Genomic DNA, 27682 nt, shown 5'->3' with positions numbered 1-27682 from the left:
TTGGCTCAGTGGCTAGAGCGTTGGCCCACAAACTGGAGGGTCCCGGGTTCGATTCCAGTCAAGGACATCCGCCTGGATTGTGGGCTCGATCCCCAGTGTGGGGCTTGGAGAAGGCAGCTAATCAATGATTCTCATCATTGATGTTTCTCTCTCTCCCTCTCCCTTCCTTCCTTTCTGAAAACAATAAAAATATTATGTTAAAAAATAATTAAAATAATAAAATAAATAAACAAAAAAGATTCGATGTGTGGACTTAGCAACGGTGGGACCACTACCCGGACCCCCGCCCTGTGACCACCCTGAGCATCTGGGCTGCGTGGTGTCCAGAAAGTTCCACCCTGGGAACGAGCCCAGAACAGAGCTGGAGGGAGAACACGCCGTCCCTGCCTCCCGAGGCACAGGGCGACCCAGCCTCCTCGCTTCAACGTCCCGCCATTTCTTTAAAAAGCACAAGAAACCTTGTTGTGAGTACGAGTTTCTCACAGTCCTTGCTCTGAGGAACGGAGAGCTGTGCACGTACAGGAACAGACTGTGCGTCCCAGGCCCGGGGGGAAGGTCACGGCCAAGTCAAAGGCAGCGAGAGGGAGGCGGGCGCCTCCGGGCTCCCTGCCTGGCCCACGGGCCTCGGCCTTGGCCTCGCTCCCTTGTCCGTGGAGAGAACCCACCATCCCCCACGGTGCCCGGCTATAGGAAGCACGCGAAACCGTGGGCTTGCAGGGCCCAGCCTGCACAAAGGCCCGAGGGAGGAGGTGGGCACCCGGAGCGGACTATGCGGAGGGAAATAAGCCGGTCAGAGAAGGACACACATCCCGGACCTCACTTCCCTGGGGAGTCTCGCGAACACAGAACACTAACAACGAAAATGGATCCAGAGACAAGGAACAGACCGAGGAGTCTCAGACGGAGCCGGGTGCGGCGGGAAGAGATGAGCCAAAGACCGTGTCTGCACAGATGCATCGCCCACGGACACAGGCGACAGGGTGGGGGAGGCCTGGGGGTGGGGGGGCAGGCCTGGGAGGAGGGGGTCAAGGTGGGGGAAAGGGAACATCTGTAATACTTTCCACAATAAAGATAGATTTTTTTTTTTTAAGGTTACAGCTGTGTGAACCCATTATAGAGCATGCATGAAATGATGAAATTACAGAGGAGGAGGACAGATCACTGTAAGGGGACTGTGGCGGTCACGTGGATTTTCACAGGCAATGAAACTGCATAGAATTGAACACACACACCCCCCACCCCACCCCAGTGCAGGGAAAACCTGCAGATCCTGAGCGAGATTGTATCAATGTTAACCACGTGATTGGGACTTTGTAACATTGCTCTGCAACATGCTATCATGTATCAATGTCAATGGCGTGATTGTGACTTTGTAACATCGCTCTGCAACTTGTTATCCCCGAGGCAACTGGTGAGAGGAACCCAGGGATTTTTTTAGTTCTTACAACTGCATCGGAATCTACACTTTTCTCAAACGAGGGCTTTTAAAATCCCATCAGCCTAAAAACTGCCTGGCGAGTCAGAAGGCCCCTCCCGGGACCGGAGGTGTTCCTCTCACCCCCAGACCAGGAGGCAGCTGGTCCACGAATCTCTCCATCACGGACGTTCCTCTCTCTCTCTCTCCCTTCCTCTCTCTGAAGTCAATAAAAATATATTTTTTAAGAAAAGAAAAACTAGCTCTTTCTTGCTACTTCTCCAACACGTTTAATGTCCTGGAGGTTTTAACACGTCGATAAAGGACAAGTGGACAGACCGGTGCCGTAAAGTCTGCTCTGTTACTACCCACACCTCCATGAGGCCTGTTCACATGTCACTGTGGTCTTTTCATCTGGCTCTGAACACTCCTTTTTACAATCTGTTTATTGTCCGGCCCACCTTTGGCAAGCCTCAGCCCTCTCCACACCCCGACGGCCCCGATTCACAGCCCCGGCCAGCTACTTCACTCCCTGCGTGACCCACAGCCTCGCCGACAGCCTCAGTGCCTCCATTTGCCCATCTGTAAGATGGCGATAATCACACCCATCCATACAGTCCAAGGGAGGTCGAACAAGAGAGCTGGGGACCGCGCCCACACACAGCACGCGGGTGTCAGCTCCTCCCGCGGCCGTGACCGTCAGCCTCTATCTCTCCTGCACTTCCTCTCGGGGTCTCGGAGGTCACGCGGGACCACATGCCGGTACTTTCTGTGGGTGCTTTCCGCTTATCTTCTCCACTGGAATCATCTGCAAATAACGTGGTCAGAACGCAAATGGTTGAGAGTCCCTAGTTTTCCTGACTTCTGAACTCTGATCTATCCCTTAGCCAAGGCTGGTTGATTGATTGATTTCAGAGAGGAAGGGAGAGGGAAAGAGAGAGAGAAACATCAGTGAGAAGAGAGAATCACCTGTCAGCTGCCTCCTGCACCCCCCACAACCCGGGCATGTGCCCTGACCAGGGCTTGAACCCTGCCTGCCCTCCTGGTTTACAGGTGGACGCTCCACCCCCAAGCCCCGCCGGCCGGGCCTTAGCGGCATTTTTTAAAACCACAGCTTCCCGGACCGTCTTCATCAGCATTTGCTCTGGGGGTTCTTCTGATGACCCACCGTCCTGCATCCTCCTCGGACCGGGGTGACCAATGCCCCCCGGGGCCAACGACCTGCATTGCAAACACACATGCTGGGGTTCGAGGTTCAACCCGAACCTGCGGAACGAAGCCCCACTGACTGGCCTCGCTGGACACGAAGCCGCTGGCCTTTGGCCTCTTCGAGTATCAAACCCGGGACGAAGGGGCCAGCGTTCTTGGCCTCCAGCCAAAAGCAACACCTCCTTCCTCGTTAGTCACCGGGAAGTCCCGCAACGGAGGCTGCGGCAGGCAGTGAAGAGTCTACACCAGGGGTGGGCAAACTTTTTGACTCGAGGGCCACAATGGGTTCTTAAACTGGACCGGAGGGCCGGAACAAAAGCATGGATGGAGTGTTTATGTGAACTAATATAAATTCAAAGTAAAGGAGCGGAGGGGAGAGCAAGAGAACCCTCCGCTCTTTCAGCTCCGCGGGCCAGATAGAACAGCCGAACAGGCCTGATCTGGCCCGCGGGCCATAGTTTGCCCACGGCTGGCCTAGACATTCAACTTTCTAGAGTCAGCCTGGACATTCAACTTTCTAGAGTCAGCCTGGACATTCAACTTTCTAGAGTCAGCCTGGACATTCAACTTTCTAGGGTCAGCCTAGACATTCAACTTTCTAGAGTCAGCCTGGACATTCAACTTTCTAGAGTCAGCCTGGACATTCAACTTTCTAGAGTCAGCCTGGACATTCACCTTTCTAGAGTCAGCCTAGACATTCAACTTTCTAGGGTCAGCCTGGACATTCAACTTTCTAGAGTCAGCCTGGACATTCACCTTTCTAGGGTCAGCCTGGACATTCACCTTTCTAGAGTCAGCCTAGACATTCAACTTTCTAGGGTCAGCCTGGACATTCAACTTTCTAGAGTCAGCCTAGACATTCAACTTTCTAGGGTCAGCCTGGACATTCAACTTTCTAGAATCAGCCCGGACATTCACCTTTCTAGGGTCAGCCTGGACATTCAACTTTCTAGAGTCAGCCTGGACATTCACCTTTCTAGGGTCAGCCTAGACATTCAACTTTCTAGAGTCAGCCTGGACATTCAACTTTCTAGAGTCAGCCTGGACATTCAACTTTCTAGAGTCAGCCTGGACATTCAACTTTCTAGAGTCAGCCTAGATCTCAGCTTCCTTGCAGCCTCCTCCTTGCAGCCTCCGTATCCGAGGGGTGAGAAGGAATGTGCCCCAGATCTAGGAGACACTTAAGGACACAGACACGTCAAAGTCAAAGTCAAGGAAGTCTCTTCGCTCCCCGTGAGCGTCACTTGGGTGTTAAACAGCCGGTGAGAAATGACACCCAGAGCAGAGAGACTGGCGTGAACGCTGGACGCGGAGCCACCGCCACCCGAATGTCCAGCAGCTGCCCGGTGCCGCCGCGGTCACTCGCTGACTCGGGGGGAAGCAGCCGGAAGGAAGCGGAGAATTGGCGCGGGCAGCTCTCCGTGTCCTCGGAGCACAGGCAGGCGGTGAGCGTGGCCCCTCCGACCCTGTGACATCACCGCCGACGCATGGCCGCTCCGCAGGGGCACCTCGCTCGCTGGCAGGCGCGTGGCTTAGCCACACGGGTGTGTTCATGGTCACCTCGGCAGGGTCCCTTAAGGGCAGCCGAGCCGAGACGGCAGATCTGCCCGTGAAAGAACAGAGCGAAACCCCAACGGCTCCTCAGTCCGAGGGGCTCACAGACAGCAAGGCTTTTTTTTTTTTTTTTTTTCGTTTTTTGCGTGTGCGTGTGTGTGTGTGTGTGTGTGTGTGTGTGTGTGTGTGTTTAATATATTTTTATTGATTTCAGAGAGGAAGGGGGGAGAGAGAAACATCCATGATGAGGATCATTGATCAGCTGCCTCCTGCACGCCCCCTCCTACTGGGGATGGAGCCCACAACCCGGCAGGTGCCCTTGACCAGAATGGAACCCGGGCCCTTCAGTCCTCAGGCCGACGCTCTATCCGCTGAGCCACACCGGCCAGGGCGACACCAAGGTTGATATGGACACAGTGTTTGAAAGGCCACACCTGACAGTGATGGAAACCGATTCCTTTCTGGAATGACGCAGGGCACACCTGGATGGACACACAAACCAGTGCTCCGTGTTCACGGGCTGCTCACTGACCCGCTCGCTCACGCAGGGAAGCCACACTCCCAAGAGCCGGGACCTAGCACTGCAGAGGGGCCGGAGGGCACAACAGCCAGTACGAGGTCCTTCACCCTCAGTGAACGTTGTCCTGGCGACAGAGCGAAGCCCTGGCCAAGGTGGCTCCGGCAGCTGGGTGTCGTCCCGTGCACCGAGAGGTTGCGGTTCCATTCCCGGTCAGGGCACAGGCCCGGGCTGCGGGCTTGATCCTGGTGGGGGGCATGCAGGAGGCAGCCAGTCGATGTTTCCCTCACATCAATGATTTTCTCTCTCTCTCCCCCTCTCTCTTCCTCTTTCAAAAAAAACAATTAAAAATTGAAAAAATCTTAAAATTTAAAAAGCTAATAATAATAGGTTAAAACAATAATCTATATATATATAAAGGCCTAAGCAACCGAACGACCGGTCGCGCTATGACACGCACTGATCACCAGGGGGCAGACGCTCAACACCGGAGCTGCCCCCTGGTGGTCAGTGCGCTCCCACAGCCAACCTCCAGCAGCGGCAGGCCAACTTCTCACGGTCCCTCCCTCTGCCGGCCAACCTCCCACGGCTCTGATCGCCCCTGATTGCCAGCCAGGCCGAGGGACCCCACGAATTCGTGCACCGGGCCTCTAGTAATTAATAATACTTACACCGTGCTTTCATGAGTGGCTTACATGCACTAACTCTCTTTATCCTAACAACAACCCTAGGACCGTGGTCGGCAAACTGCGGCTCGCGAGCCACATGTGGCTCTTTGGCCCCTTGAGTGTGGCTCTTCCACAAAATACCACGGCCTGGGCGAGTCTATTTTGAAGAAGTGGCGTTAGAAGAAGTTTAAGTTTAAAAAATTTGGCTCTCAAAAGAAATTTCAATCGTTGTCCTGTGGATATTTGGCTCTGTTGACTAATGAGTTTGCCGATCACTGGGCTAGGAGATTAACAATATAATTAACCCCACTTCCCAGAAGAGAGAGCCGAAGCTCAGAGAGGCTAAGTCACTTCACGTGTCCACCATCACACAGCACGGAGCCGACAGAGCACGGGCTTGAACCCACGCCGCCTGGGACCACAGTCCACACTCCTTACCATCAAGTTATCCTGAATTGGCCCGGCTAAAGTGGCTCAGTGGTTGAGCTTCGACCTATGAACCAGGAGGTCAGGGATCAATTCCCGGTCAGGGCACATGCCCAGGTTGCGGGCTTGATCCCCCCCTGTGCGGGGCATGTAGGAGGCAGCCGGTCCATGATTCTCTCTCATCATTGATGAGTCTATCTCTCTCTCCCTCTCCCTTCCTCTCTGAAATCAATCTCTATATATAAAAGGCTAAGGGACTGACCGTCCGTTCGTCCGACCATCCAACCGACTAACCCGACCGGACAGTACATATGATGCGCACTGGCAATTTAAAAATAAACATTGACTCTCCCATGCGTGATACATATAAAGCTCTTGCTGGTGCCAATCTAGACAGAGTAGGAATATTCCTACCTGAACCCGTTTTCGGACATGGTCAGTTAAACGTTGCTTTCTTTCGAGTTCGAAGAGCATGTGATGTTCAAGTTGTAAATACTCCATCACAAGGGAAATTAGTTAAGCACTCTGAAAGTGTTGTTACTCTTAATGTGGTATATAGGGAGATATTAGAATAAGCTTAATCAGTTTATCAGTCATTGTTTTTATCCGTGTTATTTGTATATCATGTTTTTGTTGTTTTTATATCATGTTTTTGTTGTTTTTATATCTTGTTTTGTTGTTGTTATATCATGTTGTTATTTCTTCTTTTTTTAAAAAAAAATACATTTTATTGATTTTCTACAGAGAGGAAGGGAGAGGGATAGAGAGCTAGAAACATCGATGAGAGAGAAACATCGATCAGCTGCCTCCTGCACACCTCCTACTGGGGATGTGCCCACAACCAAGGTACATGCCCTTGACTGGAATCGAACCTGGGACCTTTCAGTCTGCAGGCCGACGCTCTATCCACTGAGCCAAACCGGTTAGGGCTCTTCTTTTTTTAAAAACATATTTTATTGATTTTTTACAGAGAGGAAAGGAGAGGGATTAGAGAGTTAGAAACATCGATGAGAGAGAAACTATCAATCAGCTGCCTCCTGCACACTTCCTACTGGGGATGTGCCCACAACCAAGGTACATGCCCTTGACTGGAATTGAACCTGGGACCCTTGAGTCCACAGACCAACACTCTATCCACTGAGCCACACCGGTTAGGGCTATTTCTTGTAATTCATTTCCTTTCAATGTGCATGAATCCATGCACTGGGCCACTAGTAACAATGTATTTTCTTTAAAGTCACACTGCGCCGCTCTCAGGCCGATGGAGACGCTGCAGTGGGAAGGTCCCTAGAGAAACACGAGGCGCCGAGCCCTGCGGGTGAACTGGAGGGAGGGAGGGAGGGAGGGAGGGAGGGAGGGAGGAGAGAGGGGTTCCCTGCCCTTAGGGGCACTACGCAGGCTGCCGGCCACCACCCAGGGCCACCGGCCGGGACATCTGCCGGGGTCTGAGCGACCCATTGTCGTTTTAAAGGGCCCTGGTTCCCCTGGGCGCCGTCTCCTCCGACGTGACTAAAAGACCTTTTGTGGCTGGAAATACACTTGACCTTCCTGAGCCTGGCACCGATTGTGGGGCCCACGACGCGCAGCCCCGCAGTCAAGAACAGCTGGACTGACATGTCCCCAGTGACCGACCGAGTTTGGTCCTTAGCTCAACGGCCCAGAAAGTGTGCTCGCCCTTTTCAGCTTAATTAACTCAACCGCCATTTCCCCGAGGACCAGGGGGCCGGGGAAGGCAAGCAGAGGCTCTGAGAAAGGGCCCCAAAGCGCACGGGACCTGAGACAACTCGGGGAGAGAAAGCGATCACGATCCCGAGGTCCTAGTGGACCTGAGAGGGGAAGAGCCAGGAGGGTGTGACGCCTGCACGGTGGGACCCACGACTTCTACAGAACAGAAACAGGGCCTTGTCGCTTTCGAGAAAAGGTAAATAAATTAAACACGCACCCTTGCCTGGCGGTGGGCGTGGCTCCATGGTTGAGCGTTGACCTATGAACCAGGAGGTCAGGGTTCGATTCCAGGTCAGGGCACATGCCCCGGTTGCAGGCTCGATCCCCAATGTGGGGCGTGCAGGAGGCAGCCAATCAATGGTCCTCTCTCATCACTGATGCTTCTCTCTCCCTCTCCCTCTCCCTCTCCCTTCCCCTCTGAAATCAATAACAATACATATATATAAATTTTAAAAGACGGTATAGGTGGAGGGACAAACGAATAAGTAAGTAGGGAATCCTGCCACAGGAGAAGGCGATGCCTTCACATCGCTGGCGACTATAATCCACCCAACCACCCAGATGGTGAATGAGTCTCTTTAAGAAGTAAATTATCTCCCAAACAAGTCAAAACAACGCCATCTGAAAGCTGCGAGAGAGAGAAAAAAAATGCGAACAACTCCTTTCCACACAAACAGGACCCTGGCGTCGGGGCCAGCCTATGGCTTCCCGGCTCTTTTTTAAGATCATGAACCAGCAGCCCGCACGCCAGCCGACGGGTTCACCAATGCCTCCGGACTCAGCAGCTCCTGTCTGACAGCGTCAGCTCTTCCACGGAACAGACACGCCGCCCCACGCGTGCAGTCAGTCACGTTTCCAGTCATTCTCCCGCACGTGACGGTGGGAACCCCTCTCACACGACGGTGGGAACCGGTCCCCAGCAACACGCGGCAGCAATTCGGACAAGTGAGCACCAAGCTCATGAAACCTGCACCCCAGCTCCCGCAAGAGTGTCCTCCTGACCTCTGACCTCTGCGAGAGGGCCTGCTCCATGCTCATTCCACAGCTACTTATCTTTTTAATAAATTTGTATTTATTTCAGAGAAGAAGGAAGAGGGAGAGAGAGAGAGAGAAATATCAATGGTGAGAGAGAATCATGGATCGGCTGCCTCCTGCACGCCCCACACTGGGGATGGAGCCCGCAACCCGGGCCTGTGCCCTGACCGGGAATCGAACCCTGACCTCCTGGTTCCTAGGTCCACGCTCAACCCTGAGCCACGCCGGCGGGGCGCCAGGGAGGGGAAGCGAACCTAGTTGACTAAAATTTTGTGCATGCCATTAGAAAAAAGAAGCTGACCCAGCCGGTGTGGCTCAGTGGCTGAGCATCAACCCCGGATATGGCCTCGTTCCCCAGCAGGGGGCGGGCAGGAGGCAGCGGATTGATGATGTTTCTCTCCCGTTGATGTTTCTATCTCCTGTCACTCTCTCTTCCTCTCTCTCTCTCTAAAAAAATCAATAAAAACACATTTAAAAAGGAAAAAGTAAGCTGGCTTTCAAACGCAGGCAGAGAAAGGCCCCACCCTTCAGGCTCCTCCGGGAGTTTCGCGCCCTTTGACCCAGTGTAGTTTTCCCGCATTCAAATGTCTGACTCACTGGAATCAGAAAAAGAACAACAGACCCGTGGCTTACACAACTCACTGTCCGGTCTCCGTCTCGCTCCCCCCACCCCCACCCCAGCTCCGTCGGGGCTCCTTGGACAAAATTCCTGCCGTGTTTCACACCCTTTCTCCTGTCGCCCGCGAAGTGAAAGGCGTCATGGACGGGCGAGGCCTGGCCGGCCTCCAGGAAACTGAGCCCTGGACACGCAGCTACTTTTGCTTAAATGTCCCACTTCTGGTTTCTACCAAGTCACCTTCTAAAAAAACAACTGCTTCTCCAGGCAAAGCTCTAAACACCTTAGAAACGCAGCCCTGTGAACTCACACCGGCCTCCTCCTCGCTTAGCTGACTGCTAACCAGGGAGCTGGGGCCCTCGGGCCGTGTGGCCCAGTGGTTCAGCATCCACCCATAAACCATTCCCGGTCAGGGCACATGCTGGGGTTTCGGGCTCCATCCCCAGGGTGGGGCGTGCAGGAGGCAGCGGATCAATGATTCCCTCTCATCACTGGTGTTTCTATCTCTCTCTTCCTCTTCCTTCCTCTCTCTGAAATCAATTTAATGAAAAACCATATTTAAAATAAATAAATAAATAAATAAATAAATAAATAAATAAATAAATAAATAAAACGACTAGGGAAGCAACTTGACCAGGGAAACCAGCCACTCCCCACTCCCGGGGACCAGGCCAGTGGGCAGTCCGGTCCCCAGACGGCCAGGCTGCGGGCAGGAAGGGCGGGGGAGGAGCGGGGGAGGAAAGGGCCCCGCCCTCCCGCCGGACAAACACTCAGGGCGCCCATTTTGCAAAGCTAAGGACAGCTTGTTATTTCTTAATCGTTCCCACCCTCGGGGAGAGCCCTGTGTTCACCAAGCGAAACAGAGAGACGATCTGCAGACCGAAAGGTGGGAGGCAGGCCCGGCCAGTGGGCGTCTGCAGAGTCCAGACGGGCGGGGCGGGGCCGGAGCGCCGGGGGCGGGGCCGGAGCGCCGGGGGCGGGGCCGGAGCGCCGGGGGCGGGGCCGGAGCGCCGGGGGCGGGGCCGGGGCGGGGCCGGCGCTGGGGGCGGGGCTGGGTGGGGAGGCCGCGGCTCCCAGCCGATCACAAGGGCCGTCACTACGGGAAACCAGCCGAATCCAAGAACTTTCCAAAGAGCCCTTCGCAACTCAGGGCAACAAAGGTCTCTCCTCCCCCGCCCACTCACCCTCCTGGGGCCTTGGCACGAGGTCCCAGGAGGAAGTTCCGGCCCTGGCATGGGGAGGCGGGCAGGGCTGGGGCTGCCAGCAGCTTCCTTAAAAAACGCAAACCTCAGGCAGGCTGGCAGGGGTCCCAACACCGGCTTCAGTCAGTGCTGGCAGGGGGGTGGGGGGCGAGACCATCCCCATCATAAGACTGAGTGACCCCCGCCCCCAAAGAAAAGATAAAAACTCTAAGAAGCGTTCAAGTCAGTCTCCCCCGTTGGACTTCTCACACATTCCAGAAAAAGAATGTGTTGGGAATTAAAATCCACTCATTCTGGGTGTGGCTCCGTTTACATTCCTGCATTCACGCAGTTTCCTTTTTTCTTTTTTTTTTTTTTTAAAGCTTATGTGTTGCAATCCTCCTGGCTAAGTTCCCAGGAGAAAAAGAAAAATTCCGGTGGAATAAGAGAAAGGACGCCTGCAATGTGGAAGTCAGCTCTCTGGCCTGTTGTCTGGGCGTGGGGTTATACACCCTCTCCACCTGGGACTGTGCAGGTGCGCGGGCCACGCCCCAAAGGAGCGGGAAGGAGTGGACAGGCCTCAGGGAAGGGTCCTCACCCTTCACCTGGACACAACGCCTCCTGGTTACAGTGCGCGACTTAGAACGTAGGTGACGCTGCTCAGTGGGGTTTACGTTCTCTGGACGGGGACGAGGTTAGCTGTTAGTGTCCCCAAGAGAGACATGGCCGTGGCCCACACACAGCCCGTACCACGGCCGTCCAGGCGACACTACGGGCCACGAGGAAAACAGGCCCGCGTGGTTCGACAGGTGGCTCGTGTCCCTGCAGTAAAATCAGGGGCTTGCAGGAGGCAGCCGATCCGTGATCCTCTCTCATCATGGATGTTCCCCTCTCTCCCCCTTTCCCTTCCTCTCTGAAGTCAATCATGAAAAATATTTTCAAAAAATTAAAATAAAACCAGGGGCCACAGGGGTCCTCAAACTTTTTATTTTTTTTAATATATTTCTTTATTGATTTCAGAGAGGAAGGGAGGAGAGAGACAGAAACATCAATGATGAGAGAGAATCATTGATTGGCTGCCTCCTGCACTCCCCGCACTGGGGATCGAGCCCGCAACCCAGGCATGTGCCCTTGGTCGGAATCGAACCTGGGACCCTTCGGTCCGCAGACTGACGCTCTATCCACTGAGCTAAGCCGGCTAGGGCCTCAAACTTTTTAAACAGGGGGCCAGTTCACTGTCCCTCAGACCGTTGGAGGGCCGGACTATAGTTTAAAAAAAAACACTATGAACAAATTCCTATGCGCACTGCGGGTCCGGGACAGTCGGCTGCTAAGCAGGACAGGCAGCGGCACCCGGTGGGCCGGATCAATGTCCTCGGCGGGCCGCATGTGGCCCGCGGGCCGTAGTTTGAGGACCCCTGGAAAGTAGAGTGGGCTGGGAGGAGAGTGTCCCCCAAATCGCCCTGAGGTTTTTCAAACTGTGGAAACCCTCAGGGTCTCACCTCCTCCCCCTCCCCCTCCCCCCCCCCCCCCCCCCCCCCGGAGGCATTCAGGTGCAGCTGCCTTTTCCCATGGGTGTGTCTCACCGCCCGGGTGTGTGGGGGGTGGGGAGGGGCGGTGATTTACAGGTCCCTGCCCGGATACCCTCTCAGGCCCTCCCTGGCTATGGGGCCTGCATGTGTTCATTCCTCCGCTTCTTCTGTCAGAGGAGTCTGGGAAGGACCAGCGACAGTCAAGTGTCCCGCCTGCCATGCCCCCCGCCCCCCGAAACTCCCCCAGTCCGTTCTTTACTTGGAAGCCTCCCCGCCAGACGCCAAAGCCCAAAGCGCAGGCACCACGCAGATGTGACGTATGATTTGCCCCCGGAACCTCACACAGTCCCAAAGGAACCGCCCCGGCCGGCCAGGAGCCCAGGAGCGGGGGGCACGTGGCCTGGACCAGGGGCTCGTCCTCCAGGGGGAAAGGCTGAGGACGGGGGATGGGGAGCAGGAACAGAAGGAAGGTCCTGGACCGAAGAGATTGGGGCCAGCTGCACAGGTGAGCTGCCTGGGAGGCGGTGTCCCCGCTCCTTCCTGTGGACACTCAGCTCCCTCCTAAGACACAGGACCCGCTGCTCCTGCTCCTGCTGCCTCCCCGAGGGGTCCTCGTCTCCACCTGGTGTCCAAGGAGCGCACCGGAGCCTGACCATTTGCAAACCCGCTCCCTGAGGACCCGGGCTTAGAAAGCCCCACCAGGACACAGGCCAGGATGGCGTCACCCAGCCTCACACCTGCCAGGCACCGCCAAGGAAAAGGTACCGCTGGCAGCTGAGACTTGGTGACAGGAGCTCTGACTGGGCCCCAGGAGGCACCTGGGCCGCAGGGGGGCGCCACCCCGGCCTTCTCCTGACCGGCAAGCTGGGTCCGAGGAGCCCTGGCTTACAACAGAGAAAACAAGCCATTCTGCTAAGTAGGCTGTTTAAAGGGACAGCACCTTGATGAGGTGGGGGCGGGGGGTGATTCCCCATGCAGACTCCCCGCATACCAACCAGGTGGAAATGCACCCCTTAAAACAAGCCTGTGTGTTTTTCTCCTGGGTTTACATTTTCGTTTTTCTCTCTCTGTTTTATTGAATGTACTGGGGTGACACTGGGTAATAAAACTATGAAAGTGAACAGTTTTATTCACACACTCACACCCCCTCCCCAAGTATCACTCATTCCCCTCCTTGTCACAAAGAGTTGGGGAACGCGAACAAAGATAGAGGCGCTGCCGTCACCTAACGCAGCCTTTGTTCCGGTGCCTGCGGGACTGTGACTGTTTTGTAACTTCAAACACAAAGTTTCTCCCTGTTCCCTACACGTTCTGATTAGGTCTCGGGCTCCTCAAGGCCCTCATGCCTCCCTCCCCCACGTCCCAGGGGGGCTAAATCCCAGAGGCTGGGTGACGGTATCTTTTCAAGAACAAGGAACAGTTACACCAGGCTGGTACAGGTTCAACGGCTTCGAGCCCAAGGTCATCCGACCCGCCCGCGCCAGCGCAGAAACTAGGGCAGTTGGGGAAGAGAGAGGAGGACGTCATGGGGGCTCAGGTGACAGGTTCACGGTGGCCTGGCCCGTGGCCGGAGGCCGGAGCTGCAGCCCAGGCCGCCTGGCCGCCACCAGCCTCCGTGGGAGGGGCCGGGCTCTGAGGGGGGCGCCTTCTGAGGCCCTCGATGGACTGATGGCGAGCGGCCCGGGATTCCGCCAGGACCCTGGCGGCAAGGGGCGCTGCGGGGGCGGGTTGTCCTGTCTCCCAAGCTCAGCTTTCTCCGCCTGTAACTTCACCCCGCGCTCTGAGAATCACCCACGCGCTGGATCGTAAGTGATCCCGAAAAGCCGAGACTCCTGTGGTGCCGCAAAGAGGACCGTTCAAGTTACCCCCCAAACCGGGGCCGGGGCGCCGCAGGGGGAAGGGGGGCGGCCGGCCGACCACGCTGTCCCAGCAGCCTCTTCAGGTGCCACGCAACCTGCAAATGCCGGGCGTGAAGGTCAGCCGCTGGAGCAGCGACTCGCACTGCCGGGGTCACACACCAGCCCACCGTGGGAGACGAAAACGTCTGCTTATGTGAGGGTGTCCCGAGGGGGCGGCCCGAGCTGCCTCTAACCCTCCCACATCCGCCCGCTCGCTGGGGCTGGGGCCCCTCCATCCGTGCAGCCCCGACAAACTCCAGGGTCTAACGCCCTTCATCCAGGTGGCCCGGGAAACTGCTGACTGGGTTCCTGCCACTTTGTGACAATAAACTTGAGAAATACACGTACACTCTTAAACTATCACTGCTTTAGGAGCTCCGTGGAACGTTACGTTTTCATTTGATTTTTTAAAAATATTGATTTCAGACAGGAAGGGAGGGGAAAGAGAGATAGAAACATCAAGGATAAACCCAGCCGGCGTGGCTCAGCGGTTGAGCGTTGACCTATGAACCAGGAGGTCAGGGTTCGATTCCCGGGCGGGGCACAGGCCCGGGTTGTGTGCAGCCTTGATCCCCAGTGTGGGGCGCGCAGGAGGCAGCCGATCCATGATTCTCTCTCATCACTGATGTTGCTCTCTCTCCCTCTCCCTTCCTCTCTGGAATCAATAGAAATACACATTTTTTAGACACTATAGAAACGGAGAACAGATGAGCAGCGATGAGGCTGAGTGATGGGTGTGTGCGTGGGGCTGTGAAAGGCACCGCGGGCGCGTGGTGAGGGGCGCGTGGTGAGGGGCGCATGGAGGGGGACGGCGCTGCCCATGGGGACGGGCGTCAGCACCCAGGTTGTGATACTGTGTTACAGCTTCACAAGGTAGCAGACCAGGGTGCAAAGGCTCCCTCTGTGCTGTTTCTTATAACCACCTGTAACCTACAACTACAGAAAAATAGAAAGCTCCATCTTAAAAGATTGCATCAATTAAAAGGCGTGTTTAAAAGTCTGGGTACCGCCCTGACCGGTGTGGCTCAGTGGATAGAGCGTCGGCCTGCAGACTCAAGGGGTCCCAGGTTCGATTCCGGTCAAGGGCATGTACCTTGGTTGCGGGCACGTCCCCAGTAGGGGGTGTGCAGGAGGCAGCTGACCGATGTGTCTCTTATCATAGATGTTTCTGGCTCTCTATCCCTCTCTCTTCCTCTCTGTTAAAAATCAGTAAAATATATTTAAAAAATTAAAAGTCCAGGAACCAATTAGCTGACGGCAGAAGGGAATACAAGTCTCGGGAACACAGGACAGGGCCTGAGGGCCATTCCTGGATGGCAGGTCTCAGGTGGGAGCCCACGCCAGCTGGCCGGGCCGCCCACCCACGGCCATGGGGGCTCTGGACCAATCAGCTTGGGGAAGACGGCATCCTTCCCTCATCCCTGGACACCTACAAGGCACACAGTTGTGTTAGCGGCTGGGAGCGCCCCGCAGCAGCCACTGGTTTATCTTGAACATCCTGATGGACAAGCTCAGTTGATCCCTGGGCACCTGGGCACCTGAGCACCTGGTTTCTTTGCCCAAAGCATCCACGCTGCTCCAAGGCCTTTCTGATCTCGGGGAGAATGAGCGCCACCCCTCAGTGGAGGCGAGAAAACGGAACCGATGCAGAGACCCCCATTCTCTGGGCTTTCCCTGCCCGGAGTTTATCATGCGCTCAGCACTGTGCTCAGCAGAATTAACTGTGTCCCAGTTAATCTCCAAAGCCAGGGCTTACAAAGGGATACAGGCACAAGGCTGTCTCAGGAGAGAGCGGAACTGAAGGGCAACATGGTTGCAAACTGAGCGCAACATTGTTGCAAGCGGCTGGGCGAGGGGAGAGCAGGTCTGGCTCCAAGTCCTCTAGCACTGGGCCCACTTCCTCCCAGGAGAAGGGAGGGTGGATGGCAACAGACACAGGTGTGGAGAAGAGACCCTTCTAACCTGTCCCACCTTTCACCTGCATTTCAGCCGCCAGGAAAAGAGGGAGCCCTCCACCCAGGTCCCTAACACTCGGAGCTCCCCCAGCCTCCAGGCCCATGCGGTTCCCTTTGTCCTGGACATCCGTCTACCCTTGGCTGACTGACCCATCCATCCGTGTGGGCTTCCATTCCCCCTTTTCTGGGAGTCGCCCCCGACCCTCCGGCTTGAGTTAGGGCCCCTCTAATGAGCAGCGGTCCCCATGTTCAGAGCACTTGTCCCAGCGCTGCCTATTGGCGTGTGTGCCTTCCACTAGACTGAGCTCTGAGTCCAATGAAGGCAGAATCTACGTGTACTTTGTACATACTACGCGTCTGCCACACAGTAGGTGCTCAGAGAATCCGGAACAAGTTAGTACATGAATCAAGGAAATCAAATCAAATAATCAGGGGTGCCGATCCGCCTAAGATCCAAGTCTCCCTGATCGGGGCTGAAAATCCGCAACCGCGGAAGGACCGGCCAAATTCTTTCTACTCTGAGCACATGGCGACGCAGGCAGGCTCTGCGTGAGGCACAGCTGACTCTGTTCTTAACTAGTCCTTAACTAGCTAACTAGCTGGGTGACCGGAAGCAAGTTTCCCTCAGCTCTCCGGTCCTTCCAGGGGAGAAGTAAGCAGGGCTGGCCCCGCAGGGCTGCTGGATGGAACAAGGAAATGCATAATTGAGGGTTCCGCCCACAGCCTGGCCCAGCCACCGGTCAATGTTCAATAAATATTAGCTCCGATGGCCACGAGGAGAAGGAAGGAGGAGATAAACCCTGAACAAAAGATAAGCTGGAAACGGTGTAAAATCTCCCAGTGGGGGAACAGGAAGCAAGTAACAACGTATCACCCTCCTGGCTTTGCGAGGACCAGGACCACGCTGCGGGCGGGGAGGCGGAGGGACGGGCACAGACTCAGGAAAGATACCTGGAAAGTACCGGGCCAACTCGTTCCTGACCTAAGGGCCCGCAGGAAGTCAGACATGCCAGTTACAAGGCGGTCCCCAATGTCTCATTTAAGCAACTGAGGAACTGGCTTTCTCAAAATTCAGAGACTCCTAAACCCACAACTTAAAGGCGGCTAATTCGCAGACCGTCCTGCTCAAACTTGAAGCTTGTGGGACCTTGACTATTTCTACACTTCCTGCCCGTGCAAGGACACGTTCCCGCCGGGACACGCTTCCGCGGGGACTCTAGGAACTGCTCAGATTCCAGGTCCCGGAGACCATGGCTCACATCGCAGCGCTGGAGTCATTTCCTTACAGCTTCCACCGGAGCCAGCTAAGGTCAAGAGGGCCCCCCGCCCCCCCAAAAAAACAAAAACAAAAAAAACTTGACATTGAGTACTCATCATAACTATTTTAAATGGTGCTAACTTCATTACAGTGACCAGCTGTGCCCAGCGAGTCCCACCCCTCAGCCCCCCAGCAACGTGGACAGAACCCCAAGGTCCATCTCAGCCCCCACAGGCGCCGCCTCCAGCTGGCATCTCCCGCCAAGACACCAGAACACAACGGCAAAGGACCAGCTTCTCCACGTTCTCACTCCTCACCCATGAGACAGACACGGGCACAACCTTTGAGAAAAGCTCATTCAATCCCGAAGCCGACCCGAGGCCATTTTTTTTTTTTTTTTTTTGATGAAACATCTTCCTACATCTCACCAATCAGATCACACATCAGCCACCACAGCGATGACCCATACGGTCCACCGCATATCAATCACTGAGGAATAGGAAAGCAGGCTGGGGGGGCCAATAGGAAAGCAGGCTGGGGGGGCCAATAGGAAAGCAGGCTGGGGCGGCCAATAGGAAAGCAGGCTGGGGGGCCCAATAGGAAAGCAGGCTGGGGGGTCCAATAGGAAAGCAGGTTTGGGGGGCCAATAGGAAAGCAGGTTCGGGGGGGCCAATAGGAAAGCAGGCTGGGGGGGCAATAGGAAAGCAGGCTGGGGGGGGCCAATAGGAAAGCAGGCTGGGGGGGCAATAGGAAAGCAGGCTGGGGGGGCCAATAGGAAAGCAGGCTGGGGGGGCCAATAGGAAAGCAGGCTGGGGGGGCCAATAGGAAAGCAGGCTGGGGGGGCCAATAGGAAAGCAGGCTGGGGGGGCCAATAGGAAAGCAGGCTGGGGGGGGCCTAAACATGGCAACGCTCACAACTCCACCCGAGAAGCATGGCTGTGAAAACTCCACCTGGAACCCTTCCACTTGAACTTCCCGCGCACACTCCAGGGAATCCGGGGCAGCACGGTCCTGGGAACTTGTGAGTCAAACGTGAAACAGGACCAGGGCCACATGGCAACGAGGCGGGGGGGGAGGGGGGGGGGGCGCTTCCGCTTCCAAAGGCTTTCCGGAAAGACACGGGGCACTTACCAGCACCTTGTTTTCAAGCTTGTCCCCTTTCACTTCCAACTTGACCTTCTTCTTCAGGGTGATCCTGACCTTCCTGCCGAGGACGTCCTTGATGCTCTCTGAAAGAAGGGGCAGATTCGTCACATCTTCTGGTAACAAGAACAGCACTGGGGGCGGGGGGGGGCATTTGGAGGAGGATTTGGGGGTGTTTTGTTGCTGTTTGCCTTTTGTAAGGTATTTGTTTTATTTTTTTATATATATTTTTATTGATTTCATGCCCTGGCTGGTGTGGCTCAGTGGATAATCATCGGCCTGTGGACTGAAGGGTCCTGGGATCAATTCCGGTCAAGGGCATGGGCCCCGGTCAGGACTCATGCAGGAGGCAACCAATCAGTGTGTCTCTCACACATCAGTGCTTTTCTCTGTCTCTCCCTCTCCCTCCCACTCTCTCTAAAAATCAGTGGAAATATATTCTCAGGTGAGGGGGGAAAGGCAACAGAACTGGAGGCTTGAGAGAGAAAGGGATGGTGGCAGGAAGGTCTCCCTGGGACCCCCACGAGCACCCCACATTGGACAGGTCCTCGTGAAACAGCTTCCTCCTCCTCCTCTGGACACAGTCTCCAAGTCTCTCTCAGACAGGGAGCCAGTCACCCCCCCCCCCCAAACTCCCTCCTAAACACCTCCTGACCCTCTTCCAGGCCTCAACAGGGGTGGGCAAACTTTTTGACTCGAGGGCCACCATGGGTTCTTAAACTGGACCGGAGGGCCGGAACAAAAGCATGGATGGAGTGTGTGTGTGAACTAATATAAATTCAAAGTAAAGGAGCGGAGGGGAGAGCAAGAGAACCGGATAGAACAGCCGGATCCGGCCCGCGGGCCGTAGTTTGCCCAAGGCTGCCTCAGAACCTCACCAAGACCAAGTCCCTGACCTCCGACCTCTCCGCCCCGCCCCCTCCCTAAGCAGAGTGACCCTTCCTTGGGCCCTTCACCCTGGTCTGGGCGTTGCACTCCTTTGGGGATGAGCCCAGACCTTGCGGCTGCCACTCAAGGTCTCTCACGTGCTCTCAGCCTCCGGTCTGTGCGCACCCAGCGAAGCAGCCACCGCCATCCCCTTCACCCCCTGCACCCCCAGGACTGTTAGATAATCCTTTCCCTACACTCCTCACGCTCCTCCCGCTCCTCCCGAAACGGACTTAAGACTATAAACACAGGGAAAGAGACAGTTACCTACCAAAGTGTTAGGTCTCCGAGTGGCAATGTGCGTGACATGTGCCTCTCATTCTTTTTTTAATTTCAGAGAGGCAGGGAGATAGAAACATCAGTGATGACAGAGAATCAGGGATCAGCTGCCTCCTGCACACCACACCCCGCACTGGGGATGGAGCCTGCAACCCAGGCGTGTGCCCCGACCGGGAATCGAACCCTGACCTCCTGGTTCCTAGGTCAACACTCAACCACTGAGCCACGCCAGCCGGGCCTTCTCATTCTTTTCTGCACTTAGTTTTTTAAATAAGTACCGTGTATTCCTTTCATAATCAGAAAGGTACACAATATACTTTAAAATCCCTTCTATTGACGTTTTCACGAGTTTGCCTTTCTCTTTTTTTTAATATATATATTTTGATTGATTTCAGAGAGGAAGAGAGAGGGAGAGACAGATAGAAACATCAATGATGAGAGAGCCTCATTGATCGGCTGCTTCCTGCACGCCCCCCACTGGGGATCGAGCCCGCAACCCAAGCATGTGCCCTTGACTGGAATCGAACCTGTGACCTTTCAGTCCACAGGCCAATGCTCTATCCACTGAGCCAAACCCGCTAGGGCTCTTTTTTTTTTTTTTTTTTTTTTTTTTTTTTAATGTATTGGTTGCTTTTGTAGCAAGAGAAACATTGATTTGTTGCTACACTTAGGATACATTCATTGGTTGTTTCATGTATGGGCCCTGACCAGATATCAGACTTGCCACCTTGGCATAGCAGGGCAATGCTCTCACCAGCTGAGCTAGGGGGCCGGGCTACCTGCTGCCATTCTGGGTTGGTCAGAGAGGAACTCTGTGTGTGCGCCCCTGAAGTTAGGGAAATCCAAGAGCAGGCGTCGCCCCTCCCCCGGCCTAATGAGCCAATACCAGGGCCCAGAAGCCACCGTGGGCATGTCCCCAAAGCACGTGTCGCTCGCTGGTCAGAGGTATGTGAGACAAGCACCACTGTCCGCACAGAACCCCATGTCCGCCCAGATGAGGCTGAATCAACGGGTAACACAGCCCGGGCTTATTCTGAGATCATCCGTTCCAGCCAGGTCCTCATCTCCCCCGCCCCCTCTCCGGGGTCCCAGTGATCACACTCACTGCAGGCTCCGCAGCTGACTGAGAACTTGCCCCCTCCCCCCGCCCCCCCCCCCTTAGTGGCCTTGGTCCCCTCTTCCCGGGATCTGGGACCTCCACGGCCAGCTGCCCCCCCCCCCCCCCAAGCGCTTCCTCTTCCGGGCGGGGTGTGGGGAAGGTCCCGGCCTCCAGAACCGGACAGACCGCTCGCTCCACGGAGCCCAGGGAGCTGATTCTTATCTGCGGGGCCGACGCCACCGCCGGACAGAGGGAGGAGGCGGGGGGGGGGGGGGGGGGGGGAGGGGAGCGAGGCAGGCGGAGGGAGCGACTCCAGACCCCAAATCCGTGCACAAGCAGCTCCCTCCCCGACCTGGCGACGGCCCTTCCGGTCAGGTCAGGCTCACCTGCCGAGCTCACAGGCCCTGGCAGGAGCGCCGCAGACTACCCAGAGTGCTGGGGCTAAAGGGGGACGGGCGGGGGCGGGGGGGGGGCGGAGGGCGGCGAATCCCTCCTGGGCAGGGAGCGGGAAGGACACCCGCAGGCCGGGCGCCAAGGATGGGACCGGGAGGGGTTCAGGTCCCTGGGGCTCAAAGCACGCGCACCCACAATGCAACATCACACAGACGCACACACACACTCAATACATCACACACATGCACACACACTACAACTTCACACAGGCGCACACACAATACATCACACACACACTACAACATCACACAGGCGCGCACACACACACTCAATACATCACACACACATGCACACACACTACAACATCACACAGGCGCACACACACTCAATACATCACACACACATGCACACACACTACAACATCACACAGGCACACACTTGATACATCTCACACACACACTCGATACAACATCACACACTCGATACAACATCACATCACACACCCAAAATGCAACATCACACAGGCGCACACACACACACTCGATACATCACACACGTGCACACACACTACAACATCACACAGGCGCACACAAACACACCCACAATGCAACATCACACAGGCCCGCACACACTTGATACATATCACACACATGCACACACACTACATCACACACACAATACATCACACACACTCGATACATCACACACACGTGCACACATACTACATCACTCACACACTCACTCTCAATATATCCCACACACACGTGCGCACATACACACACACACACACACACACACATACACACACACACTGAACCCCTGGTTTTCAGAGCGGTCCCCACCGCATTCTAGCGCTGCAGTCTCAACCCCCCAGAAAACTTAAGTTGACCGCAGGGCTCCCCAAACATAACCCCGGACGCTCAGACGCCGGGTCGCGGGCACCCGGTCCAGAGCTGGGCGGGGCGCCCAGGTGGGTTAATTATTGTTAGACCCGGCTTTGCTCACCAACCCGGCTTCCGGCCCGTTCGCGTCAGCTGGTGACCCTTTCGCTCCCGGCGCCCAGCCGAGGCCACGCCTTCCCGGCGGAGTCCCCACCCCAGCCCGGCGCCCCCTCCCCAGGTCTGCAGGTTGGCGGGGCACCTCCCGGCTGGGATTTCGGGGGTGGGGGGGACCTGCGGGCGACCTCCTCCAGTGCGCCCCGCGCCGGGCTTCCCCGCACATCCCGAGTGGGGGCCGCGGGCGGGTGCTGTGAGGGGTCCCCTCGCCTCCGCAACTCCCGAGGCCCGGGCAGCCCCCCTCCCTCCACCGGCCTGCACCCCCTAGCGGTGGCCGGAGGCGGTGCCGGGCGTCCGATCGCCCCACGCCGGCCTCTCTGGACTCGGTTCTTGGGCGGCCAGACGCGAGCGAACTTCTCGGGGATCCCCGACCCGGGGCGCCGCACTCGGCCGCAGTAAGCAGTGCGCGGCGGCGAGGATCGGAGGCGGGGGGCCCCTTACCTGTCAGCTCGCGGGGTACCTCGGCGCCCTCCTCGGCCATGGCTCCTGCGCGGGGATCCGCCGCCCGACCTCCCCCGACCCCTCGGCTTGGAGAGGTGGGTGCGGCGCGCAGACGGGAGGCGGCGAGGAGGCGGGCTGGGGAGTCGGTGTAGCCGCGCCCCCAACACCCCCCCAAAAAGATAAATATAAATAAATAAATAGTTGCCGATCCGCGCGAGGCTCGCGGCTGCGGCTACATGACGCCTCCTAGCAGCTCCCGCGGCGACGGAGGGGCTGATGGACGCAGAGCCCGCGGGAGCCCGCTTGGGCCAGGCTGCTCCGGCCGATCGGCGCACCTACGGCCCAAGGTGCGGGCGGAAGGCGAGGGAGGGCGGGGAGAACGCGGCGGGGCTGGGGCTCCCGGCGCTCCCGCGGCTCCGCTGGGCGGGGGCAGCGCGGCCCGCCTTCCCTCCTCCTCCTGCGTCTCCTCCTCCTTCTCCCTCTCTCCTCCTTCTCCCTCTCCTCCTCCCCTCTGCTCTCCTCTCCTCTGGGTCTCCTCCCACTTCCCAGAGCGGCCCTGCGCCGTCCCTGGGGCCTGGGCGTCCCGGCGCCGGATCCCCGTGGGGGGCGCACCCCGGCGGACACAGCCGGAACCTCGGAGGTGGCGTCTCGGCCCGGGTCCCAGCCTCGCTCCCCAACCCCGAAGCCTCGCGTCTGGCGAGGGCGCGCGCGGGCCCGGGAGCCCTCTGCTGGCTGCGAGTGGGACGCCGGGGCCGGGGCCGGGGCCGGGGCCGGGGCCGGGGCCGGGGCCGGGGCCGGGGCCGGGGCCGGGGCCGGGGCCCGTCGCCCTCGGGCAGAGCTCCAGGCGCTGGGAGGCCGCAGGTTCCGCAGACGCGCCCGCACGGAACCCCGGCCTGTCTGCGGCTCTTGCGCGCCCTCCCGGTTCAGCCTCCCTGCGCCCTGCGGTCGTGCCATCCCATCCACGTGGTTAACTTTCCTGTCTGGCGAGCAGGAGCGAGACGCCAACTGCAGGGCGACGGCCGCCGCGCGGGATTGCAGACGCGGGAGACAGTGCCCGTCACTCGCGGGACCTCCGTTCCCCCCAGACCACGCAGCCGGAATCACCCCGCGGATGGGGGCCATCCTCCCTCCAACGTCCCTGGGTTCCACCCGCACAGAACTGCGCGGGCCCGGCACACCTGGGGGCGCCTTCCCGGCTGCCTTATTTCCTGGTGACTTGCGGGTGTGTGTGTGTGTGTGTGTGTGTGTGTGTGTGTGTGTGTGTGTGTTGGACAGTTTTACTGATTTCAGAGAGGATAACATCAATGAGAGAGAATTGCCAATCAGCCGCCTCTGGCACGCCCCCTATTGGGGATGGAGCCCGCAACCCCAGCACGTGCCCTGATGGGGAGTCCCATACCGGACCCTTCAGCCTGCAGGCCTACGCTCTACCCACTGAGCCACACCTGACCTTCTGAGATAGTAAACACATTAGCAACAAATGTAACCGAGACGGAGAAAGTTATTTCGGAAAATGCGCCAGGGACTTCCAGTTTGGGTTCCTGGGCACGCGTTCCTACCTATATGCCGCCCTAACCACCTTTCGACCACACACAGGACCGTGGTCCCACAGATTACAACGGAGCTAAAAATGCCCCATCACCTAGTGACACAGTCCCTGGTCCCACGGCGCCAACGCGTTCCTCACGGCTTGTGGTGACGGTGCAGACCAGCCCCCTGCGCTGCCCGCTGGATGAAGTGTTCCGATCGGACTGTGTGTAGGGCCTGGTAACTCGGGCCTGTGTTTAGGGGTTTCCTGTCCCATAATCGGATCATTACACTCGATGTACTCTTTCTAAGGTTTGCTGTAAACAGCAGCCATGTTACACTCTGTCGCTTGATTTAATCTCAAGCTGTTTTGTACAGTAACATGCTGCTCAGGATTGTAGCCAGGACAACAGCCCAGGAGCAACAGCCCAGGAGCAACAGCCCGGGAGCAATAGGCCAGGACAACAGCCCAGGACAACAGGCCAGGACAACAGCCCAGGACAACAGCCCAGGAGCAATAGGCCAGGACAACAGCCCAGGACAACAGCCCAGGAGCAACAGCCCAGGACAACAGGCCAGGAGCAACAGCCCAGGACAACAGCCCAGGACAACAGCCCGGGAGCAATAGGCCAGGACAACAGCCCAGGACAACAGGCCAGGACAACAGCCCAGGACAACAGCCCAGGAGCAATAGGCCAGGACAACAGCCCAGGACAACAGCCCAGGACAACAGCCCAGGACAACAGGCCAGGACAACAGCCCAGGACAACAGCCCGGGAGCAACAGGCCGGGAGCAACAGCCCAGGAGCAATAGGCTAGCCCAGTGGTCGGCAAACTCATTAGTCAACAGAGCCAAATATCAACAGGACAACGATGGAAATTTCTTTGGAGAGCCACATTTTTTAAACTTAAACTTCTTCTAACGCCACTTCTTCAAAATAGACTCGCCCAGGCCGTGGTATTTTGTGGAAGAGCCACACTCCAGGGGCCAAAGAGCCGCATGTGGCTCACGAGCCGCCGTTTGCCGACCACTGGGCTGGAGCACACGGCCTCGGTGTGCAGCGGGCTAGACCACCTAAGCTGTGGGACTGCCTCCACGAGGTTCACACACGACAAAACCACCTAATGACACGTGGTCTGAGGCTGCATCCCCATCGTTAAATAGTGCGTGACTGACTGTACGTGGGAACTCTGTGCCTTCTGCTCAGTTTCCCTGTAAATCCAAACCTGCTCTAAAAGCAGCGTGTTACTTCATATTAAACATGAATTCACGCACGAGGAGGAAGATAGGAGACAGTAGCAAACGAGAAAAGTCGGCATAGGGGCCCAGCCAGTGTTGCTCAGGGGGTGAGCATCGACCTATGAACCAGGAGGTCACTGTTCGATTCCCTTCAGGGCACAGGCCCGGGTTGTGGGCTCCATCCCCAGTGTGGGGCGTGCAGGAGGCAGCGGATCAGTGACTCTCATCATTGATGTTTCTCTCCCTCTCTCCCTCTCCCTTCCTCTCTAAAGTGAATAAGAATCTATATTTTTAAAGCCCACATATGGGAAACTTGGAGAGCCAGTGGAGGAATGGTAACTGACTTAACAGACCTGAGAAAGACGACATCTGAGCCAGAGGGGAGAACGCAAAAAAAAAAAAAAAAAAAAAAAAAAAAAAAAAAAGCAAGCTGATGTCTGTAGCAGAACCCACGACAGAGCTCGGGAACTAGACACACGGTCTCTGAATGCAGACGCACAAAACGCCAGGAGAACAGAGAGCAGGAGGGCGGGGAAGGCGCAAAGGGAGTCACACCCTCCCCCCCAGCCCCTTCTCCCCGCACACAGCCCCTCAGCTCCCCACCCAGCACAGCTGCCCGAGGTCAGAGGCTTGCCCTTTGGCGACATCGAACCAAAACAGGACCTACTCCGGAGGGGAGGGTGTAAGGGAGAAGTCACAGGCAGTGAGAAGAGGGGGTGGAGGGAAAACCTCTCTCCCCCACGCAAAGGCCCACACGCCCCTCCCCGCCTGGCTCCCCGGAGCCCAGCACACAGGCAGGTCGATGCTTCCGGTGGCAGCGGCTTGGAGAACGGCCCTCCGAGTCGCTGACTGTCCTTAGAACACCACCTGGGGCCACTGGCGTTGGGGATGTGCCCAGGACAAAGCCCGCCACTCCCTCACGTGAGCCCCAGCCACGGGCCAGCTTTGCTACGCCTCCTGGGGAGCATGGACACCCCAGGAACACTGACCGGTAAGGAAACTCCTTCCTGAAAAGCCAGGGGCCGGAACAGACCGGCCCCGACGAGGGACCGAGAAGAGCAGGGGAGGGAAAGGAAACTCTTTTTTAAGCGAGAAACATCTAACAGGTGTTTGTGTATTTCCAAAGAGAGAGTGAAAGGGAGGGGGAGCGACAGAGACAGAGAAATGACCAGGGTCGGGATGGAGCCCGCAACCCGGGCGTGTGCCCTGACCGGGGACTGAATGGTGACCTCCTGGTTCATAGGTCAACGCTCAGCCACGGAGCCACGCGGGCCGGGCCTGGTCAAGCCGTTCTCAGAGGCATGTGAAAGGAGCCTGGTCGTCCCCGCCCCCCCGAACCCCACTCCATTCCCCAGCTTTGCTCCCCTGTGTCGTTTCTAGACGTGAGGTAGGCGGACGCGGAGGCTTTTGAATTCTGGATTCTGGCTCATTCTAACCGAGTCACTCCGGGGGTCTTGAAACAATTGTCTCCTCTCTCCAAGAGGCAATGAGCTCACTTTCCGAGTACCCCGGGCTGTCTAGCCTGGAACCCCCTTAGGCAGCCAACAACCCCTCTGACGAACGGGAAATCGACAGACAGGCCACGCCGACTCAGGGCAAGTGTGACTCGCGATAAGCAGACAACCAGGACTCCCCAGAAGGGGCCTGGGGGAAAGTCATTTAATTTTATTTTTTTTAATATATATTTTATTGATATTTTACAGAGAGGAAGGGAGAGGGATCGAGAGTTAGAAACATCGATGAGAGAGACACATCCATCAGCTACCTCCTGCACACCTCCCACTGGGGATGTGCCCGCAACCAAGGTACGTGCCCTTGACCAGACTCGAACCCGGGACCCTTTAGCCCGCAGGCCGACGCTCTATCCACTGAGCCACACCGGCCAGGGCGGGAACGTCACTTTAAAAACTGCCCACTTCCAGGCGTTCTGTCCCAGGATGACCGTGAGGTTGCGTTGCGTCCTCTGTTGCCGCTTTAGTCATTTAGGTCTTCCACTCTGTTGTCACTGTTGCAGTTGCCTCTGAGGAAGGACCACCTCGAGCCACCTGGTTACCTCCTACCTCCGCAAGTGGGTGTTCCCTGTCCAGTGGCCTGAGAATGGTTTCAAACACGCTGAGCGCTTTCCAGGTCTTTTCTCGTTTAATTCTCAAGACGTGTGAAGCTGGTGCGTCTATTATCTCCCTTATTTAGACAGGCCACACAACAACACCACAGAGAAGGTGTGGGTTCCAGGGGTGGTGGTATTTCTATTTATCCCCGAATCCAATATGCTCCTTTAAAAAAGAAAAAGAAAAAGAAAGACTACTACTGCCCTCTGCTGGTGGCCAGCAGAGTTGACCCGCTCCTGCTTGGGTTGCACTGAGGATGCCGACGCCCGTTAGCGCCACCTGTCGCCTAGTGTCTACAACAGCGCCTGGCACTTAGGCCCTCGCAGCAGGGCTGAGGGCTCCGCTCTCCACACTTCCCTCCCCTTGATCTCCTTAACCAGCAGGTTGGGGCAGACACGGCTCCTGAGGAAGGCCACAGCCGCTTTTAAAAACGAGTGTCGGGGGCCTGGCTGGGTGGCTCGGCTGGCCGGAGCATGGTCAGG

At 56.8% G+C, this 27682-nt stretch overlaps 1 protein-coding gene across 9 annotated transcripts in view; it reads right to left on the bottom strand.

Moving 5' to 3' along the window:
• CARMIL1 (capping protein regulator and myosin 1 linker 1) overlaps window positions 1-22799 on the bottom strand; it is an 86014-nt gene extending 63215 nt beyond the window's left edge. For all 9 annotated transcript variants that reach the window (XR_013959403.1, XM_080647363.1, XM_080647365.1 and 6 more), the window contains exons 1-2: window positions 22326-22799; window positions 18120-18217 (exon numbers count right to left, since the gene is read on the bottom strand). Coding sequence is in view for 8 of the 9 variants with exons in the window: in XM_080647363.1 (XP_080503489.1) it covers window positions 18120-18217; window positions 22326-22365 (138 nt within the window). In the remaining variant the exon portion in view is untranslated. The remainder of the gene's footprint in view (window positions 1-18119; window positions 18218-22325) is intronic.
• Window positions 22800-27682: the final 4883 nt, after the last annotated feature.

Source organism: Plecotus auritus (assembly GCF_963455305.1).
Source record: "Plecotus auritus genome assembly, chromosome: 12".
In the NCBI taxonomy this organism is placed as follows: Eukaryota; Metazoa; Chordata; class Mammalia; order Chiroptera; family Vespertilionidae; genus Plecotus; species Plecotus auritus.
Note: the sequence above shows the minus strand (reverse complement) of the source record. Positions and strands in the feature narration are given on the sequence as shown.